We start from the raw sequence: 21,537 nt of genomic DNA, 5'->3' as shown, positions 1-21,537 counted from the left end.
AATCCCAGGACCCCGAGATCATAACCTGAGCCGAAGGCAGATGCTTAACCCACTGAGCCACCCAGGTGCCCCTCTCTGCTGGTTTAGATGGGGAAATGTGGGATCCCTTCTCCACACATACTACTCAAGACTTAGCTCAAATGTTACCTCTTTGCAGAACACTTATGCCCTCCCTAGATACAACAAAAAGTCCCTTCTATTTGTTGACCGGTGGTTAGAAACCACCGGGCCCCATGTTCATTTGCTGAGCCGTTATTTCATTTCCTCCTGCCAACATGTTTGCAAAGTAGGCGGTAATATACCTGGTGTTGATTTCCTATTGTTGCTGTAACAAATGATCACAAATTTGCTGGTTTACAAATGATTATTTTATAATTTTGTAGGTCAGAAGACGTTCTAAAATCCAGGTGTGGGCAAGGCTAGGTTCCTTCCGGAACAACTGCGAGGAAATGTTTCCTCGTGTTTTCCAGCTTCTAGAGGCTGCCTGCATTCGTCGGTTCCTGGCCCCTCCCTCTACCTTCAAAGCCAGCAGCATAAGATCAATCTCTCTCTCAGATCAATCTCTCTCTCCTCCCACTCTGCTTCTGTTGCCACATTTCCTTGTCTGATTGTTTGACTCTCTGGCCTCCGCCCTCTTTCCCTTGTAAGGATCCCTGTGCTTACCTGGGGCCACCCAGATAATCCAGATTGATCTCTTCATCTTAAAGCCTTCGATATAATCATATCTGCAAAGTCCTTTTTGTCATGTGAGGTCACATATTCATAGATTTGGGGGATTAGGACGTAGACATCTTTGGGATGGGAAGAGGGGCTGGCATTATTTTGCCAACCATATCTCTATTTACAAGGATTCACAGCAAGGTTATGTATCCCGCTGATGTTCACACAACCAGTGAGTGAGGAGTCAGGATTTTATTTTATTTTATTTTATTTTATTATTTTTTTTAAGATTTTATTTATTTATTTGACAGACAGAGATTACAAGTAGACAGAGAGGCAGGCAGAGAGAGAGGGAAGCAGGCTCCCTGCTGAGCAGAGAGCCCGATGCGGGACTTGATCCCAGCACCCTGAGATCATGACCTGAGCCGAAGGCAGCGGCTTAACCCACTGATCCACCCAGGTGCCCAGGAGTCAGGATTTTAATTCAGACCTGTGTGGACTCTGGGTTCCTCCAGTGCCCCTAAAGTGGTTGCAAATACCAGGGCCTAGTCAGCATTGTGGGGCCCAGAATAACTGCTAATATTTTCTTTTTACCATCTACCTCCTTGTGCTGAAACCATGCATTGATATCTCTGTGCGTGATTTGAAAATCAGAATCAGGTCCTACTTAATTTTTATTTTTTGTTCAAAAAATAAAAATCAGACATCCACCACCCTATGCCATCACTGTTTTTTTTTTTTTTTAAGATTTTATTTATTTATTTGACAGAAATCACAAGTAGACAGAGAGGCAGGCAGAGAGAGAGGAAGGGAAGCAGGCTCCCTGCTGAGCAGAGAGCCCGAAGCTGGGCTCCAGCCCAGGACCCTGAGATCATGACCTGAGCGGAAGGCAGAGGCTTTAACCCACTTAGCCACCCAGGCGCCCCATCACTGGGTTTTGGTATCCCTTTGACTTTATCCACAGGCAGATAAAATTTTTCTGTTGTAACCATAGCATGGATACAATAGTATATTGTTCCCCCAGCTTTTTGTTATATACTTTCTCAAACCTACGGAAAAGTCAAGAGTACCCCTTTGACCCAATTGTTCACATCTACCTCATTTGCTTTTACTCTATGTGGAGTTGCCTGTCTTTATACACTGTTTTTTGTTGAACCATTAAAAAAGAACTCACAGGCATTATGACATTCATCCCTAAATTCTTCTGAGGCATATTGGAACAATAAGAACATTCTTTCACACGTGCACAATGATTAGTATACCATTACAATTACCAAGAGCAAGCCATACTCGAATTCCCGATTGTCAAAAGGTATCTCCTCGCTTAAAAAACACACCAGGATCCCATCAAGATTGTATTTGGGTGTATTTCCAGCTCTTTTACTTTAGAGCAGTCTCCCCCCTCCCCGATATTTTTCACGGTGTCCCCTTTTTGAAAAGACCGGGCCCTCTGTCCTAACGGAATGTAGCAACGGCTCTTACTGTTAACCTCTGCGGCTCGGCACGGGGTCTGGCCCTCGTTGGCTGTGGACGTGTTGAACAAGTGAGACCCACGATAAGGGGTGTGAGTAATAATCACAGAAGCTACATTTTTTTCCTTTTTTTGCGGGGGGGGGGGGGAGCTGGCTCTTTTGGCCACTTTGTTCACACTCATCTAATATGATCCTCCCCGAAACCCTTTAAGAAATTGCATTCGTCTCCTTCGTCGGCGAGGGAGACAAAACTGAGGAAGAGAGGTAGCCCGCCCGCAGTCCCACGCGCAGAGAGGGGCCACACCAGACGGTAAACCGCGCGGTCGGGCGGGGGGCCCCCTGCTTCTGGGGTCGGCGACCCCGAGGTCGACCTGACTGTAACCGTGCCCGTGTGCGTGGGACAGGCAGCGCCTCCCGAGCGCTGTCCCTGTCCGCCAGGCCCCCGAGCCGAGCGCCTCACGCGTGCGTTTGGTGTGAATCTCCTCCACCGGCCGGCGATAGGCGTGGCACCGGGTGGGCGCGCGACGTGCGGGGAACGAGCAGCGCACAAATGAATGAGCGGGCGGAAGTGTCATCGCCGTCAGCGGGGGGACTCCTCCGGGACCTCTGGCGCTCCCTCGGGAGACCCCGGCCTAGGAGGACCCTGCGGTTCCGGGGCCCCGGCCGGCCTCAGGCTCCGGACGTCCCGAGTCTCACCCAGGTCCCAGGTGGCTTCCCACCAGGTGAGGAGCCCGGGCCGGCTGGGCGCTTTGGCGTCATCACCTCCGTAGCCTGTGCGTTCCCCTGCCCGCACCGCAGCCGCAGCCCGCGGCCCCCCGGTGCGCGGCCCAGCCGCCCGCAGCGCAGAGGGGCGCGGACCCAGACGCCACCGGGCCGGCTCCCGCCGCGCACGCCCACCTGTCGGCCGCGCATGCGCAGCACACGCCCGGCGCGCCCGGCCTCCCCGCGCCCCGCGGCGCGCGGCCAGTGCGCAGGCGCGGCGGCCGATGCGAGTGTGTATGTGCGGGCGAGAAGATGGCGGCGGCGGGGGAAGCAGCGTGAGGAGTCGGACGAGCGCCGAGGCTCATTGAAACGGGCCGCCATGGCCCTCCGCAACCCGCAGGTAGCCGGCGGCCCGCGTCCTGGGCGGGAGCTGCCCCGAGCCGCGGCGGGCGGCGCCGGGGCGGGCGGGCGCACCCTGCCCGGAGCGAGCGTGTGGGAGTGGGGGAGGGCGCCGGGACACGCTGCCCCGGACTAGGCCCCGGCCTCCCGCCGCCGCCGCGCCCCGGCCGCCCGCCGCCGCCCCGCGCGGAGCCCTCAGGGTCCTGCCGCGGGGGAGCAGCGGGGAGGGGCGCCGGGCCGCCTGCGGAGGGCGCGGGGGGCGCGAAGGGGTTAACCCCCGAGTGGACCGCGGGGGAACCGGGGGTGCGGAGGGGGCCCTGGGCGCCCCAGAGAGGCTGCCGGGGGGCTTCGGGAGGCCCCGCAGCGTCAGGGCCCCTCCAGGCCCTTGGCTCGCCCCTCCGCGCGGAGTGGGACCCCAAGGTGTGGGGGTGCCCCGCTGCCCCCATGCCCCCGGAGGTCGCTTCCTCAGCGTGATGGGCCGCGGAGGGCTTGCTGCTCTTCTGGTTTGTGGACTCGAGTCCCTGAGGAGCAGCCTTGGGTTACTGTTGCAAAGAGAACTGGAAATTGAGTCGCCAGGACCGTACTTTCACTTGCATCAGAGTGACATCTTTTGCACGAATCGTCTCCGCCTGGCTAACGCTAACGCGCCGGGTCTCGGCTGTCTCTAAAGTTTAGGGGGCGCGTACAATAATGCCGTTGCGGGAGGAAGGGTAGCACGCACCCTTCTCTTCTAGGGAGATGTACGTGTAGAGTCGAGCCCCCCCCCCGCCATTATAGTTACTCATGGGGTATTATTCCTTTCAAGTTTGTTTTAGACCCCTGCTTTTTGACGTCTGATTTCTAGAAATTACTGCACTTCATACCATCGCAGGGTGCTTTCGAGTTAAATACGTCAGGGTGAAACAAAGTAGCTACTGGGAAAACTGGTGGCCGGTAAATACGAACCCTCTGTAAGCTGTTGGTTTTTCCTCGCTCTCTGGGAAGTGAAGTCGATTTTCATAGCTATTGTAATTAATGCGTGTCGTGAAATTTAAAACGCGAGAAATTTAAAACCTTTTTTTTTTTTTAAATGAGATCTTACAGGATTCTGGAATTCTGTCAAATTTTTGGTACTGTAGTTTGCGATAGAAGTTTCCTCCTTTAACTTTCTGTTCACTTGTACATCTGCTTTTGTGAATGTTTAGGATGGTTCTTTCAACACAAAAAAGAGGTTTAGTATTTGAATAATTTTTACACATGTATAATTGAAATGTTTTCTTAAGAGGTTTGGTATTTGCTGCACTCAAGACTTAAATATTAATGTGAATAGCTCATTAAAATTAGTAAGAACATAGTACAAGATTGATTGTGGACTGATGTGTAATGTAATACGCACAGTGATTTTCGGAAACGAAGAAAGCATGTTTAGGGATAATTCAGTCCATTATTTATTTTTTTCAAGATTTTATTTTTGTAAGTAGCCTCTACAGCCACTGTGGGGCTCAAACTCACAACCCTGAGGATCAAGAGTTGCACGCTCCACCGACTGAGCCAGCCAGGCGCCCCTAATTCAGTCCGTTATAAGCATCCATTACAATGCAAATTGGTTGAAATGATAATTAGCAGCGACAATATGTAGACTTAATCGTAATTCCGTTTGCATTAATTGTCCTAGTATTTATGTTTTATACTACAATATTGCCTGTACACATCTTCAGAAAATTGCAGTGGCCGAAGTTAGCTGAACATAAATGTTAGCAACTTTCTGAGTTTATTCTTTTGTTGGGTGTATTTTTAAGAGTGATTTTAAGCTCTAGCATAGAGAAGGTGGCGAAGTAATCCTTTGTTTGGTTTCTCTTAATTTTCTTTTTAAAAGAATAGTGATAAAAACAAGTAATGAAATCGTGTGGCAGGTTTTCATGATTGTATCCTGCTTGAGTCAGGCTGAGCATTTTAAGAAATTTGTTTTCGTTCAGTTACCTTCCGTCCTGGGGATCCTGCGGCGTCACTGGTGGTCATCCATTCATTCATTCAGCGGTGATCGCTTATCATGTGCTAAGCACGGTGTTAGGGGTAGTACTTGTTTACTATTGGGAATGACAATCACAGGTTAATAGTAAGGGTTTTGTATTAAAATTGAATTGTTACAGGTACAGTTTTGAAAATTTATATAGATCATATCCTATTTCCATATTACTGATTGAACCTTGTTCCCTGGAGTGAAGTGAACCAGTGCAGAACTTGGAAACATTTCTAATGCCAGTAGCTTTCAACATTTTAACAAATACAAAGGATGAACTTTTCCGTTGAAGTGTGAGTACATCTCTCATTTATGAATATTTGTTGTCTGATGAAATGATTTGGGATAATTAGTTTGAAATGGCCAGTTCTTCCTTAAACCAGATGAGATTTTTGTGGTCATTGAACTTGTAGTGAAATTCCCTCAACAGCGCCTCCTACCCTGTGTTTGAATGTCACACCGGCTTCTCCTGTCCTGGTCCTCTGAAGCGGGCTCACTCCAGTCTTTTCATTGCCGCACAGTAGTGGGGCCCCCACTTTTTATACTATGGAATTTCTTGGATCCAATTTACAGCATATGGCAGAGTGTTACTCTGTCGTTGAGTATCTGTTTATAACTGACAGCTCTATTAGTAATTCTCAAAAGATACATTTTTATTGGAGTCTTACATAGTGAGCAGCTGAATTAAATAAAATGATCTGAAATGCAGGGTATTTGGAGATCCTGATTTTCCTTTCACAGTGACAGCAAAATACTGAAACATGTCCTAAGACTAGACATGCCGTTTAAAGTTTGTGAGTTGACGGTTGCCGCTGTGGTTTAAGGAGCCGCAGTCAGATGAGGCGGAGCCAGGGCCCAGCCCTCCGGCTCTTGAGCCATCTCGTTGGGACCACTGTTTACTGAAATTACAGTGAATGCTAAACGGACCTGCCTTGTTCCAAATTCGTCTCTAGAGCAAAAGTTAGGACATACATTCCAGTGCACTTTTATGTGGAATCCGCGTGATTTATGTAGTGGTTCACATAGGAAAACTGGAAGGAGGAAAGGATTATAAGGTTTAATGATTATTTGATGACAAACCTAGTGGCACGTTTACTTTGTGCCATGTTCAGAGTATAATATTAACGTAGTTGAGAAAAGTTGTATCATCTCTACTTGAATTATTCGTTACATCACGGTTCTTTTTTGTTCGTCTTTGTGTTTTTACCGATTTCAGACATGTGAGTATTCGCCGTTAATGGATCTGGTTTTTCAAGTAGATCATTAAAGGTGGTTGCTGAGGACATTTCTTACAGATAGTGTACTAAGTATGAAATTGTAGGAAGAGCTCGCTTTTGGATTTGTAATTAGGCAGTTACATTTCTATTTATTGCCTCCTATGCAAGAATCACAGTGGTACAAAACAGATAAATCTGTTGGCAGTGGAATTTATTGGCCTTGGGCCACTGGATTACTGTCATTTGTCTCTTCAGCACTACTTCAGCAGTGTAGATGTTCACTCCCAAAGACTCACATGTGCTTGGATTGCAGTTTGCCCGTTTATTGAAGTGATCCCCCCCAGCGGTCTGTTCGTGACCATTTTTGTCATTATAGGCTGAATTAAGAACTAGTGTAGGTGACATAAAAGGTAGCCCATGGGGTATTTCATGGTAGTTGTTTTAAGGATCAGCCATTGTAGAATCTGTCGTAAACCTGAATGTGGATCTTCAAAATGTAGACTTTTCATGAACTTTTCATGAGCTCCTTTCTGACTATCTGAAAGCCCTTCAGCCGTGACCCTATTTCAGCAGATGACCTGAGAAACCAGAAGCTGTTGGCTAATAGCTCCCTTCTGCCCTCTGTCTTGACACACGTGCTTCTCCATTTGTCCTGTTCTGGCAATAGAGTAGGTCAGGGGGAGAGACCCTAGAGGTGTGGTTTAGGACTGGGAGAATAAGGTGGTCCAGAGAGGGTTAGAGCATATTTTCCCAGTGTTTCCTTTTCTGGCTTCCTGGAGAATTGTTAGATGGTAATGTGCATGGAGTGTTGCCCCAGTCCCTGCCACCAAGAGTCCACATGCTACTGCTGGCTACTCTTGGGATTCTCAGACCTCTCCCTTCTGGGCTTTGGCTGCAGCTTTATCGGTTGTCATTCTTCAGCTTCGTTCTTTTTTTTTTTTTTTTTAAGGATTTTATTTATTTATTTGACAGACAGATCACAGGTAGGCGGAGAGAGCGGAAGGGAAGCAGGCTCCCCGCTGAGCAGAGAGCCTGACTCAGGGCAGAGGCTTTAACCCACTAGCCACCCAGGCGCCTCTTCAGCTTCGTTCTTCATTTATGTTTTTGGTATTGGCTTGAGGGACATCTCCTAAGCCTACACTGTCTGATTCAAGAGTCTCATAACTGCCGCGCTACAAGTGAAAGGAGCCCCCAGTAGAAAGGCTGGAATCCCCTCTCTTGTACTTTCAGTGCTTGATTTTTACATCTAGTTGTCTTTTCCCCTTCCTCCCTCATTTTGTTTCGCCATTTGTTCTTGTTTTATGAGGAAAATTTTTTCGGGGCTCCTGGGTGGTGCAGTTGGTTACACATCCAACTCTTGGTTTCAGCTCAGGTCATAGTCTCAGGGTCGTGAGATCAAGCCCTGTGTGGGATTCTGTGCTCAGCATGGAACCTGCTTGAGATTCTCTCTCTCCCCCTCCTGCTTGTGCGCGTGCGCGCTCTCTCTCTCTCAAATAAATAAATCTTTAAAAAAGAAAATGTTTTCGACTCCCTGTGCTGTATGCAGACAGCTTGCTGGCTGGGGTGGGAAGGATGGAGTGCCATGAGTGGTGTGTGTGTTGTCCCCCCCCCCCCCACCCCCTGAGCTGTTGTTCTGAGATGAGACCTGCTGGTTGTGCTGGAGTTGGGGACAAATCACACATAAATCCAGACTATTTTCTCCACTTAGGTCTCCCACTCTCCACAGAAAGGGGTGGTTTTGCGTTATGAGTACATGCCAAAAATACTCGTGTTGTAAAACGTATCGGATAAAGCTCTGTGTCTGTATAAGTTACATTTGCCAGCCACAGGCCTTGTTAAATGGAGTTGGTCAAGAACATCTAAGATGAGTCTGTGTAGAAAATTTTGATTTGCCTTTTGTGTAACGAGTTAGTCTGCATTGTTCACTTGTTCTCTCGGAAACCCGATGACATCCTTTGCCCTGGATATAAGGAGTGCATTTAAAATTTTACTATATTCATTTAAATTTAGTTAGGACTAATTAACTTATGCATTTATTTGGTATTCTAATAACTGTTAAGAGGATTTCTAGTGTTTTTTGGGTTTCCCCTATTTTAGACATTTTATAATTCTAGAGAAGCAGTGTCTCTCTTGAGACTTTCATCTTATGGCATTAAAATACTCTACCCATTCTTAGTCTTAATTTTTTTTTCCTTTTGATATGACACGTTGAAGCTTTAGGGGAAATGGAAGAGAATTTAATGGTAAAATTGAATTCTGGAGGTTTTTAAAAAAATTTTTTCTTAAGATTTTATTTATTTGAGAAAGAGAATGAGCCAGAGGAAGAGAACAAGAGCGGTGGGAGGGAGAAGCAGATTCCCTGCTGACCAGGGAGCCCACGGAGGGTTTGATCCCAAGAAAATTCCAAGATGGTGGGATCATGACCTGGGCTGAAGGCAGAAGCTTAACTGGCTGAGCCACCCAGGCACCCCTCTTCTGGGGTTTTTTGAGAGTCTCACCCAGGGTTGTAAAGTACGTCTCTTGATACTTTAAGTAGTAATTCCACTTTGATGGCTGCCAAGATGCATATATTTATTTGAGACCTGAAGTGGGTCTTCTGAGTGGATCCTGTCATTGGACAAAGAAGAACATATTAATAATAAAACACTAACTGTTGCAGTAGTCAGCATTTGAGGAATGTCGTGCAGTTGTGTAAGCTTCATAGTTCATAAAGTGCCGTAGTTTGTTTGATCCTTTGGGCCACTCTGCAGTGTGGTGTTGTCACCACCATTTTACAGATGAATGAAGTGAGACCCTGGCACCTTGTGACTTGAAGTCCTATGGCTGTTAAGTGCATGATCAGAGCCTTGCAAGCAGGTCTCTGGACTTCCGAGTTCTTTGTTTTTTCTGCTTTGTCAAATTGCTTTTCTACAAGAGACTGGCAAAGACAGAGTGCTTTACTTGGTGACTTTGCCATAGCACTTCTCAGCGAAAGTTTGCAGAATGGGTGAATGCATGAAATAAAAATAGAAACGTTTAAAGATTTTATTAATTTGAGAGAGAGTGTGTGCACACGTGCATGCATGAGCAGGGGGAGGAGTAGAGAGAGAAACAGACTCTGCTGAGCGCGGAGTCCGACTTGGGGCTCCATCCCAGGACCCTGAGATCATGACCTGAGCCGACATCAAGAGTTGGAGGCTCAGCTGACTGAGCCACCCAGGTGCCCCCACCCCAGCTGTAACGGTTAAAGACAGGAATCTTACTAAGAGTTGTTAATATGTTACTCATTACTAAATTTTGTGTGGGGTGCGTCCTTATTGATTTTTTTAAACACAAACTCCAGGGGTTTTCATGCTTTTTTCTGCTGGGCGTTTTTGTTGTTGTTCCGTTGTATGGTCTGTCTAACCAGACGGTCACTGAACTGAACTGTTTGCGGCAAATCTTGTTTCAAAAATTTTTTAAGGCATCTCTTCAAGCACAGTAAGTTTTCTTTTTATCTGATTTTTCCAGGGAATGGAGCAGATGCTCTGGAGGTTAAAGTATACCGAGAATTGTGGAGGTGCTCTAGAAATTTCCGAGTAATAAAATGTCCCCCCCCTTTTTTAAAGAAATGGTATTTTGAAGAATTCAACTCCTCAGTTAAAGCAGCCGTGCCATCCAGTTTCTGTATAGTGAAAAGATGTTAATCACATTCAGATTCTTGTCTCTTGGCCTCCCTCTTCACTAGAGAAGATTATTGAGAGGATGAACCATTTCTTAGTTGGAGAGATTGGTAGGTCACCAGCCTGAGTGAATAGTGGGGGCATTGGTTGTTAGCCTGGGCTTTCCAGGCTTCTGTTTAAATCAGGTTTTCTTCTCTTCCCCCTTTGTTTTAATCCAAGCACTACAATGGCAGAAAATAAAACACTCTCCCATTGCCCACCTCAGATCCCTCTCCCCAGAGACAACAGCATTAAACCACTTCTGACTCTAATAAAATGCAAAATCAGGCCTTCCAGAGGTAGCATTCTGTTTGATTATTTTGCAGGCTATCAGACACTTTTATTCAGAACCACATGTAAAGGACTTTGTATCTTTTGTGATTGTTCAAACAAAAATCTGTGGCGCCTGGGCATTAGGAACATAGAGCTGAAGAGAGTTCCGGTGCTTTAGAAAAAGTTCACAGAGTAGCAGAGGGGAGAGAAACGGGCTAATCTGTGAATCCTGATTTCTGGTGGTAATTCCTCTAACAGAAATGTGAAGAACATGGCCACGAATTTTCATTCATTCATTCAGCAAATAGTTATCGAGAGGCTGCTGTGCACCAGGCACTGAGGATGGGGTGACAAGCAGAAATAAGCATTGTGCCTCCTACCAGGGAGCTTACTGTCTGGTGAGGGACACAGTTGCTGATCAGATAATCACAGTAATGTATGTGTTGTTCCAAGCTGAGAAGCGTGTCCCAAAGGAAGGGGACACAGTCTGTTGGCAGGGCTTGGGGAAGTCAAGGAAGTGTTTCCCTGGCAGTGGCGCTTTAGGGGAGATGCACAGTGTGAGACACTGCGGACTGCCTGTACACTGGCCCTGTGGCTGGAGGGTGTTCAGAGGGCCTAAGAGAACTCGGAGAAAGCCTGTGTACGCAGAGCTCAGTGCCGGAGAGGAGAGGCAGACCAGCATCTATCTGACCTTGCAGGATTTCTTAGGTGTTAATGTGTTTATCCTGAGAAAAACATGGAAGGAGGGGCTCATACAGCATGGAACCACATAGGCACGTTGCAGAGCAGGCTCACTCTTGAGAGCCCCGTGCAGAATAGACTCGGTATAATGGGGTCACAGTGGCCATGGGAATATCAGGTAGGAGGGTTTCTGGAATTCTGTTTAGGGAGAGTGCTGTGGGGCTCAGTCAGTTAAGCGTCTGCTTTCAGCTCAGGTCATGATCCTAGTGTCCCTGGATCGAGTCCTGCTTCGGGCTCCTGGCTCAGCTGGGAGCCTGCTTCTCCCTCTGCCTGCTGCTCCCCCTGCTTGTGGGCGTGTGTGCGCTGGGGCTCTCTCTGGAAATAAATAAAATCTTTAAAAAAAAGAGGGAGAGTGCATTGGAGAGGGGTGGCGTGGATCAAGAGATACTTGGGTGTAAGATGGATTGAACGGGAAGAGTGAGTGTCGGGAAGCTGGGAAAAGGTCTCTTCTAAAAAGGTGACATTTGGGCAGAGAGGCACGAGAACAAGGGCATATGGGAAAGAGCATGCAGAGGAACAAAGTCTTAAAACCCGAGGCATGTTTAGGAACCCGGGAGAGGGTTGTGGCTGAAATGATGTTTAGGGTGAAGTGGTGGGACGGGAGTCCGAGCAGAGCTGAAGGACCTTGAGAGAGTCCAAGCCAAAGAGTGCCTTTGATCTTGTAAGCAGGTGGGGATCTGTGGGAACCCACAGTTTTTTGTAACAAAAACCACGGGTTTTTAAAAAGCGATGGTACCACTTTGTGTGGCATTGCTGGTGGAGATGGTTTCCAGGGGCTCGTTGAGGTCCTTCATGGGCTGTCAGAGGTTTCCCTCTTGGCTGTCCTCCAGACCTGGGAATGTACTCTTCGCTAGCTTCACCCCAAACATGTTAAACCCCAAAACTTGGGGGAAAAAGTAGGGCACTCTTTTGGGGACATCTGAGGCGGATTAATGCAAGGCAAATATCTCTTGACTGTCCTCAGTGATGATTGGATAGAGGTGTTAGGGAAGGCCATTTGGGGACATTCTTCATTTTATTTTGGGGGGGTCACCTTTAAAAACAAGCATTTGTTCTTTCCTTTCGATCCTAGGAAATAAAGAAAATATAAGAAACACATGTCACCGGTAGTATCCCACAACCGTGAGGTGACTTAATGAGGTTAATAAGTTGAAATGGTTCCCTTCCGTCCTTTTTATAGTAGATGTTCGAAATTTAGAGTCATTTTGTGTGGTGGTATTTCTTCCGTTGTGACTCTTGGTCATTGTCTTTCTCCTTTGGAAATCCTCTGGCACCCCGAGGGCCAGCCAGACCTCCTGGGCAGGCCCTGCATGTGGCTTTTAGGCAGTTCCCTCGTGGGTATCGCAGCCGCGCTCAGGGTTCAGAGCCTCCACGTGGCTTTGTTGCCAGCGTGTTTCACTTAACCTGTTGAGCACTTTACCATGGAGAGGATTCACTAAATCATATTTTGGATAAAATTTTTAAACTTGTCTAGGTTAGGTGTGAACAACAGCAAAAATACGTGCATGTACCGTTGTGAGGGCCACATTGTCTGATTTTAGCACTGAGTGGAATGAACTGTGGGAATGGAACCAGCATGAGAAACCTGAAAACTTTGCCCCTTTGAAGATCTGTCACATCGGGTCTTCAAATGGAGATTTCTGATTAAGTCCTTTACAGCCACATTTATCCAGCTCTTGCCCTGTGCTAGCGCCTGTGTTGAGGTTTGTATGTTACAAAACACAATGACAACAAAGTATCTAAGTACAGATACATTGCCTAGAGCTGTAGCCCTGCTGCGGGTAGAACCCAGTGTGGATGGTGTGGGAACAGCCCATACTGCAGCGCGGCTCATTGGAACTGGGTCCATCTGATGTCCCAGTGAGCTGGGCTGAACTTTCTAATTCATCCTGAAGTCTGGTCATCATCAAAATTTCTCTGAGGTTGTATGTACAGTATTAAGCCAATTTGTTTTCAGAAATTCTTGGTACCTTTTTTTGTTGCTGGTCATGGGTTTGTCAGTTTAGGAAACTCTTTCTCCAGTTCTCCACAAACGTGCTAAAATAATTGCTTTTTTTTTTTTTTTTTAAGATTTTATTTATTCACTTAGAGGGCGAGAGAGGGAGAGAGATCAAGAGGGACAGAGGGCGAGGGAGACAGTCTCAGGCAGACTACATGCAGAGCTTGGAGCCCAACTCAGGGCTCCGTCCCACGACCCGAAGATCATGACCTGAGCTGAAATGAGGAGTCATGTGTTCAGCCGACTGAGCCACCCAGATGTCCCTAAAATAGTTACTTTTGGGTTACTTGGGTGGCTCAGTCAGTTAAGTGTCTGCCTTCGGCTTGGATCATGATCCTGGGATCCTGGGATCGAGTTCTGAGTTGGGCTCCTTGCTTGGCGGGGAGCCTGCTTCTCCCTCTGCCTGCTGCTCCCCCTGCTTGTGTGCGTGTGCTGTCTCTTTCTTTCTCACACACACAAATAAATAAAATCTTAAAAAACAAATAATTACTCTTGGTTCCATCTTCTTACTGAACTCTTGGCTTTTCCATGCCACAACTGTATTATGAATTAAGTGCCAGGAACACAAATTTTAAATTTTAACTTGAGTAGTGTTCAGTGAGAAAGAGGAAAGAGAGAGGTTTTGTTTTTGTTTTTGTTTTTTAATCTGAAAAGCATTTTCTACGTTTTGGCTGGAAGCTTAGCTGACTATAACTTGAACTTCACACACGATGACACTGTAGCAGTATCCTAGCAGTGACTAGTCTTGGATACAGAATTACCACAGCTGAGTTTGCAGAGAGTTTACCTTTTATCCCAGGGCACATATTGAACAAATAGGCTTTTCTTTCTAAGTATGTTGTCATTTTCTTTCTTTGACATTGATTTCTTTTTGGGTGAAAACGTAGATTTGAATTAGCTTTGTTAGTCCTTCACTGTCCTGTGAAAAAGGAAAGGAATGCCATGTTTGTAATATGCACAGTGAGCATCGAGGCCGCTGTGGACTTTGATTTTGGAGATGCCCTGTGTTTCTCTGCAAGTCAGTTGGCCGTCCATGGAGGCCTGCAGCCTTCCGGGCCCTGTATGGGCAGTGTGCCCAGAGAGGGCCCTGCCTGGTGGAGGGAACACCACACTTGTGGTTGTCTAACTAGAGCCTTGGCAGGTGCTCTGAAGTACGAATAAGGACGCTGGGAGTGACCCGGTGGCCCAGGAAGGCTTTCTTGAGGTCTGGTTCTCCTCCAGCAGCTCCACTGTCAGCACAGCGTCTTGCCTCTGCTGTGTGTGCAGTGAATAAGTGACTTCTCGAGGGACCAGTTGGAGGAAATAAACAGAACACCAGGTTGTCATTCACTTTGTTCAGGACTGCATATGGGGTTGTTTTGGTGTTTCTCATTCTGGAGATGAAGATTAGGACCATGGCGTGCAGAACAATGAGGGACAGATTGGTCCTCTGTAGAAATACCTTCTAGTAATGAGACCTGAGTAAGAAGGGTAGGCTGCTGATGAAGTATTCAGATTGATTATAATTTCTGCATTAAGGATGAGTGGGTGGGGACGCCTGGATGGCTCAGTGGGTTAAAGCCTCTGCCTTTGGCTCAGGTCATGATCCCAGGGTCCTGGGATTGAGCCCCACATCGGGCTCTATGCTTGGCGGGGAGCCTGCTTCCCCCCGCACCCCGCCCCCCACCTGCCTCTCTGCCTACTTGTGATCTCTGTCCAATAAATAAATAAAATCTTAAAAAAAAAATGAGTGGGTGGTGGTGCCTGGGAGGCTCAGTCAGTTGAGTGTCTGCCTTTGGCTCAGGTCGTGATCTTGGGGTCCTGGGATTGAGGTACATCTCCTTCTCCCTCTGTTGATCCCCCGCTTGTGTGTGTGGTGTGCACGCTTGCTCTCTCTCTGTCCAATAAATAAAATCTTGTAAAAAGAAAAATGAATGGGTGGGTCGCTTGGGCCCAGGTCGTGGAGCAGTAACTCTTGATCTTAGGGCTGTGAGTTCAAGCCCCACGTTGGGTGTAGAGGTTACTTTAAAAAAAAAAAAAAATGCACGGGTGCCCTCTAAGCTTCTTTCAAGGCTTTTCATGGTTCTCTTTATCTCTGTTGTGTAGTTTCTTGAACCCAGGTGACTGACCTCTCTATCAGACAATAAGATATTTTGTTTCATTTTCTGGGTTGCTTCTCAGTAAATGGAATCCTGAGATCAGAGGACAGTTACTGGTGGCAGTACAGTGCTTTCAGCGCCCCTCTCCCGTGCCCAGTTAGTGGGCCCTGCTGGCAGCCGTCCTTTGTTGACCCGGTCAGAGCAGATGCCGCTTATTCCCCCGGTTCTAGAGCCACAGAGCTGTCAGCCTTCCCAGGTAGGGAGCCTGACTGCACGTCAGAGACCAGCGGAAGTTTGATGAGAGCGGGGATTTCTTTGTTTTGTTCAGGGATCATCTCCAGGGCCTGGAACAGACCAGTGCTCAGTAAGTGTGTATTAAGGAACACACGGGTGAAAGGTACGGCACAGACCATACACTGAGGGAGTTCACGGCTGAGTGTGGGAGAGACTAGATGTGCTTCGTGTGCGCGTGAGCGCGGAGAGAGCTGCGGCACCAGGCCCTGGGGGGACTTGCTGATGAGTCTGGGTAGGTAGGTGAGTGCCAAACCCAGAGCTCTCGTACGCTCTGAGGGGACCCTTGAGGAGTCTTGGCAGGCGGTGCCCAGGACCAAACTGACATTCCCGTTTTAGAGAGAGTGCTGTGGTGGCCGCTTGTGGTTCAGAGTGTGGAGGCTGAGCTGCAGAGAGGCACTGAACGGGTGGGGAGGGGAAGGGGAGACGAGGCTTTGGGTGACCAGAAGGGATGTGGAGGGAGCCAGGCAGCTTCAGTGTAATTTATTTTACTAATGTATTTTATTCTGTCATGGAATGCTGTATGTGTTTCAGTAAAGTGTTTTTTCCAACTTATGTTGTGACTCTTCTCCATTATTAAACTTTTTCTTCAGTATTTAAGTACTGTGGTGGATTCACAAGTTGTTTTATACATACTAACAACTGTTCTGGGGGCGCCCGGGCCGCTCGGTGGGTTAGGCGTCTGCCTTCTGATCTGGTCATGATCTCAGGGTTCTGGGATCAAGTCCCACATCAGGATCCTTGCTCAGCAGGGAACCTGCTTCTCCCTCTGCCTCCTTCTCCCTCCCGCTTGTGCTTTCTCTCTCTGACAAATAAATAAAATCTTTAAACAACAACAACAAAAGCAGTTTTTGGATATATTTTTTAGTTGTTTCTGATTGTGAATTATCTTATTTCCCATGACTACTTAAAGCATTGAAGTAAACTGAAAGGTGAATTTAAATCATCATTTTGGGCGCAGGCGGGGGAGATATATTTTGCTAAGTAATACTAAGTAATTAGTGGTAATTTAAAACGAAGTTGTTGTTTTTTTTTCCAGATTTTATTTTTAAGTAGTCTCTACACCCAGTGCGGGGCTCGAACTCACAGCTCCGAGATCAAGAGTCTCATGCTCTACTGATGGATCCAAGTCGGGTGCCCTGAAAACATGAAGTTTTTTTAATGTTTGGATTTGTTTTTAAATTTTTATTTTAAAAAAGATTTTATTTATTTGAGAGAGAGAAAGAGTAGAGATAGCATGAACAAGGGGGAGAGACGGAGGGAGAGGGAGAAGCTGACTTGCTGCTGAGCAGAGAGAGCCTGAGGCAGGGCTCGATCCCAGGACTCCGGAATCACCTGGGATCATGACCTGAGCAGACATTTAACCGGCTGGGCCACCCCAGTGCCCCTGAATGTCTGGATTTTAAAACTGCATGCTGATTTGTTCAGAGGCAAGTTATACACATGAAATACTTGAGAAAGATTGAGAAAGATCTTTCATAAAATACTTGTCAGTAAGCTGGTTAATGTTTGGTGAAGGCCAACTGTTTTAGTTGCTGCTAGAGCTATCCGGGAAGGTAACCGAAGTGCTCTTAACCTGTGTGGGCAGCGGGTGACTAAGCACGTGTTTGAGGCCTAGGGAACAGCCAGGGCACGTCCTGAGATGTGTAGCTAAGTGCCGAGCGCTTGTGCAGTACACGTGTTAAGTTCTGCACCAGTAATTCAGAGAGTGAAGGAGATGAGTGATGAGTAGCCTTGACAGTGTAAGAGGATTTTGGCAAATGGAGAGGAAGGTGGAGGGCATTCTGTGTAGGGAAACAGAATGACTAGGGCTTAGATTTCATATTCACCTTGTTTTGGCTTTTGGAATGATCCTACTTTCTGTGGAACCCTGGGCGCCACTCTTGAACTAAGCCCTTTATCTCCTGCATTGCCCACTTCATTCCTTCCTGGCTTTGGGTGCTTTTTTTTTTTTTTTTTAAGATTTTACTTATTTATTTGACAGAGAGAGATCACAAGTAGGCAGAGAGGCAGGCAAGAGAGAGGAGGAAGCAGGCTCCCCGCTGAGCGGAGATCCCGATGTGGGGCTCGATCCCAGGACCCTGAGATCATGACCTGAGCTGAAGGCAGAGGCTTTAACCCACTGAGCCACCCAGGCGCCCTTCGGGTGCTTTTGATAACAAGTAAAAGAAAGGCCAGCTCTAACTGGCTTGCACTGTATACTGGCGACATCGGGGCTCACGGAGCTAGAAATCCCAGAGGGAGGCTGGGCTTCAGGGCTGGTCTGCTGAGTCAGTCCAGGGGTGTCTTTGAGGACCTGGTTTCTTCTCACTTCTGTTGTGTCAGCATTTTCCTAAAGCTAGTTCTCCTCCAAATGACACCATGGTCGCAGCACATGCAGACTTCAGAATTGTGTCCAGCTGACACCACACCAACCAGAACAAGAGAGTGCATGTGTGTTCCAGAGTTCCTGACTGTATCCTGCGGTTTGTGTCCTCTGGGTCTCCCTTGAACCAAGCACTGTGGGCAGGAGGGTGGCGTGCCAGGTCAGGTTCCCACCTAGAGCTGGGAGTGGGTGTGTGTCCGCCTTCTGAGCTGGTGAGTGACCACTCACCAGCAGGGAAGGAGGAAAATGAACTTTCAGAGGATGGTGCAGAGTTCATTACCATCCCATCTGGGAGGACCATTCGTTCCCACTCTCCTTTTCCAGGTTTGTCACTTCCTCCTCCTTCTGGACTCCTTTGAAGACCGTGTCTTTTTTTCTTGCAAGTTAGCCTGCGTCCCATTGTATTTCAGTCTTCCTTTAATTTTTTTTCTAAAGATTTTATTTATTTTTTTGACACAGAGAGAAAGAGAGACAAATGAGAGAGGGAGCACAAACATGGGGAGTAGGAGACGGAGAAGCAGGCTTCCCGCTGAGCAGGGAGCCCGACGCGCCCCATTCTTCCTTAAATTTTTTTGTACCTTAACTCTTCATGTGTTATTTTTGGGGTAGCCCCAAGCCCCGGGTTCTAATCCTGGCTCTGTCTTCTGTTCATGGGATCTTGGGCAGTTAGTTCTCTGAACTTGAAGTTTTTTCATCTTAACACACAGTCAGCTGATACTAGATTCTGAATATTGTACTTAAGACTTCAGTGGTTGGGGTCCAGAACCATAAGACAGAAGGCGATCACAATTCATCTGCAGAGACGTACGGTCAATGAGAAACGTGACGTTGCTTTGACAGAAGTAGGGAGGCAGGAAGACTTCCCTGAGGAGATGATGCCTGTGTTTGACCCTTGACAGGCCAGCAGTGCTCACAGCAGGGAGGGAAGAGGGGCCTTCAGGGCAGGAGAATAACGGGGTCTTGGCTGCACAGGGAGGTGAGGCTGGATTGTTGTGGCAGGGACGGCCCTTATCCCAAGCTCAAGGGTTTCGGTCCCATCTCTGTACGCTGGATGGGTAGCGGTCAAGCGTGCGTGCCGGCTTTTGTTGTTCCGGGGCAGTTCATGTGGTTCTTTCGTGCTGAGCTGTGCCTTCAGTTTGGATGGTAAAGGGTCATCTGACTTAAAGTCGGAGTTCAGAGCCGCGTGCTGGCGGTGTGCAGTGCGTCCCTGAGAGCAGGACCCTGGGATGGCATGAAGCGCGGCAGTGCTTCTCAGATCCAAGCTGCAGAAGCAGTCAGCTGGGGGGCTTTTGGATGACACATTTGGCTGCAGTAGGTGTGAGGGGGGCCTTGAGAGCTGCATAAGCTCTTGAGCGATGCCCTTGTTGCTGGCCTGGGGCCACCCTTTGAGTAGCAGGGTAGGACAGGACATGAGTGTCAGGGGGTCCCTGAGGTCCCTGGAATCACACGCGGAAGTGGGGGTGAGCGCGTTCTTCGGGGAGCAGGCCTCACTTGCTTACGTCAGATTCTCAGGGGCTCTGCTGCCATCCCAGAGCCGTTCGAAATCACGTCAGGATGCAGTGACATCTGTACACTCAATGCCTTTGAGGCATGCCTACCTCCTGAGAGCAATCCAGAATGCGGTCGTGTCTGTCTTCCCTCCTTCCCACTCCTCCGCCGGCCAGGTTCTTTGAGGCGGGAAACATCGCTTAAACATTTAAAATAACTTTTTGATACCTTTTGTACTGTGAGTGCTCAACAGAAATCTGTTTAGTTTGGTGACAAACTCTTTTAGGGCTGTCAGGTGTCTTGACCGTGTCTGAGGTCCCTTGCGTGTCCGGTGTCTCACCAGGTGCTGAGGGGCTGCCGCTGCGTCCTGCAGGTAGCCAGGGGCAGAGGGACGGCCATCAGGGCTTGGGCCAGACGGTAACAGAAACAGCAGGATTGAGGAGGAGATGAATCATGTTTGCAGAGTCTCACTACTGAGTGTGACGTGTGTTCAGAAAGGTGCTACTCCTGCCTTTGGTTCGCTGAGATACTGTTCTCTGGGTCTCCATCCCATGGATGTCGTAGGCATCAGCTTGGATACTGCTCTCACTTCGTGTCGTTGCCTTGCGCTTGCCAAGTAGAGCTTCCTGAACATTTTGACATTTTGTTGATTGTCCCAGAAATTTGGGATGGAAAGGGTACCTAATTTAAGACAGTCTTCAAAATTTCTCATCTAGGAGGTTGGCAGAACAATGAAGGATGCCATTGGTGTAAGGATAGAAGCTGGTTTTGAGAAAATAATGGGCCTTTTGAATTTAAGGTTAAACAAGAACATGAAAGTGGGAGTGCTGTGAGGCTGGCAGCCTGGAGAATGGAACTGTGATATGATTGAGCAGTCCACGTGGCAGATGCCAATTTGGACTTCACCGGCACGGTTGAGGCTGGGAAAGAAGGAGGGGTCCTTGTGGGGGCTGCTGAGGGACTAGCTGAAGGGAGAGGAGGGAGTGCTGGGAGGCAGAGTCTGGTCTTGCAGGGTGCCAGCAGACGGAGGATGCGTGTGAGAGAGCTCTGGACGCTAGCAGATTGATGCTTGGCGGAGAGACGGACGAGCCGAAGGGTGTAAAAGGACGCTGGCTCGGATGGGAGGTTTTTTCTGTGCAGGCGGGGTGTTGGAGGTGAGTGTTAGATTTCAGTTAAGAGCAAATGAGAAAATGAGCTCAGCTCTAAAAGAATTATCTTTGTGGGAAAGACGTGTCTAAAATGTTGCTTGGCGGAGGGGGGCGGGGGACACACCTGGCTGGCTCAGTTGATTGAGCTTCTCACTCTTGGTTTCAGCCCAGGTCTTGATCTGGGGTTCATGAGTGGAGCCCCACGTAGGTCTCAGTAGTCGGCGAGGAGTTTGCTTGGGATTCTTCCCCCCTTTCTTGCTTTCCCTTTGCTCACACTCTCTCTCTCTCTCAAGTAAATAGAAATTTTAAAAAGTTGCATGGAGTGGAATTTTTTTTACTGAATTATTTCCAGTTGCATGGTAATTTTTCTTCTGATAGACATTTAGCTCTGTTGCCTTTAAGTTGTTAGTGATCAGTAAACCTTTAAAAGCACTAAAAGCGTTCCTATTTTATTTTGTTATTTTATTATTTTAAGATTTTGTTTATTTATTTTATTATTATTATTTTTTAAAGATTTCATTCATTCATTTGACAGAGAGAGATCACAAGCAGACAGAGAGGCAGGCAGGGAGAGAGGAGGAAGCAGGCTCCCCACTGAGCAGAGAGCCCGATGCGGGGCTCGATCCCAGGACCCTGAGACCATGACCTGAGCCAAAAGCAGAGGCTTTAACCCACTGAGCCACTCAGGCACCCCAAGATTTTGTTTATTTATTTATGAGAGGGCATGAGCTCGAGAAGGAGAGGGGCAGAGGGAGAGGGAGAAACAGACTCTGCTGAGCAGGAAGACTGACGCGGGGTTCCACCCCAGGACCCTGGGACCACAACCCGAGCCGAAGAGCCGAAGGCGGACGCTTCATCAGCTGAGCCACCCAGGTGCCCCAAGAGTTCCCATTTTTTTTTTTAAAAGATTTTATTTATTTATTTGACAGAAATCACAAGTAGGCAGAGAGGCAGGCGGGGTGGGGGGGGGGGAAGCGGGCTCCCTGCCAAGCAGAGAGCCTGATGCGGGACTCGATCCCAGGACC

At 47.9% G+C, this 21,537-nt stretch overlaps 1 protein-coding gene across 1 annotated transcript in view; it reads left to right on the top strand.

Moving 5' to 3' along the window:
* Positions 1-3,042: 3,042 nt before the first annotated feature.
* The window catches only part of USP10 (ubiquitin specific peptidase 10), a gene marked incomplete at its 5' end in the record, with an annotated part of 71,288 nt that continues 52,793 nt past the window's right edge, over positions 3,043-21,537 (top strand). Inside the window, one exon of the mRNA XM_080829137.1 lies at positions 3,043-3,234. Coding sequence (XP_080685263.1) covers positions 3,043-3,234 — 192 coding nt within the window. The remainder of the gene's footprint in view (positions 3,235-21,537) is intronic.

The sequence above is a fragment of the Martes martes genome, assembly GCF_963455335.1.
Source record: "Martes martes genome assembly, chromosome: 17".
In the NCBI taxonomy this organism is placed as follows: domain Eukaryota; kingdom Metazoa; phylum Chordata; class Mammalia; order Carnivora; family Mustelidae; genus Martes; species Martes martes.
The sequence above is the reverse complement of the archived record's forward strand: the minus strand, read 5'-3'. Positions and strand labels throughout refer to the sequence as shown.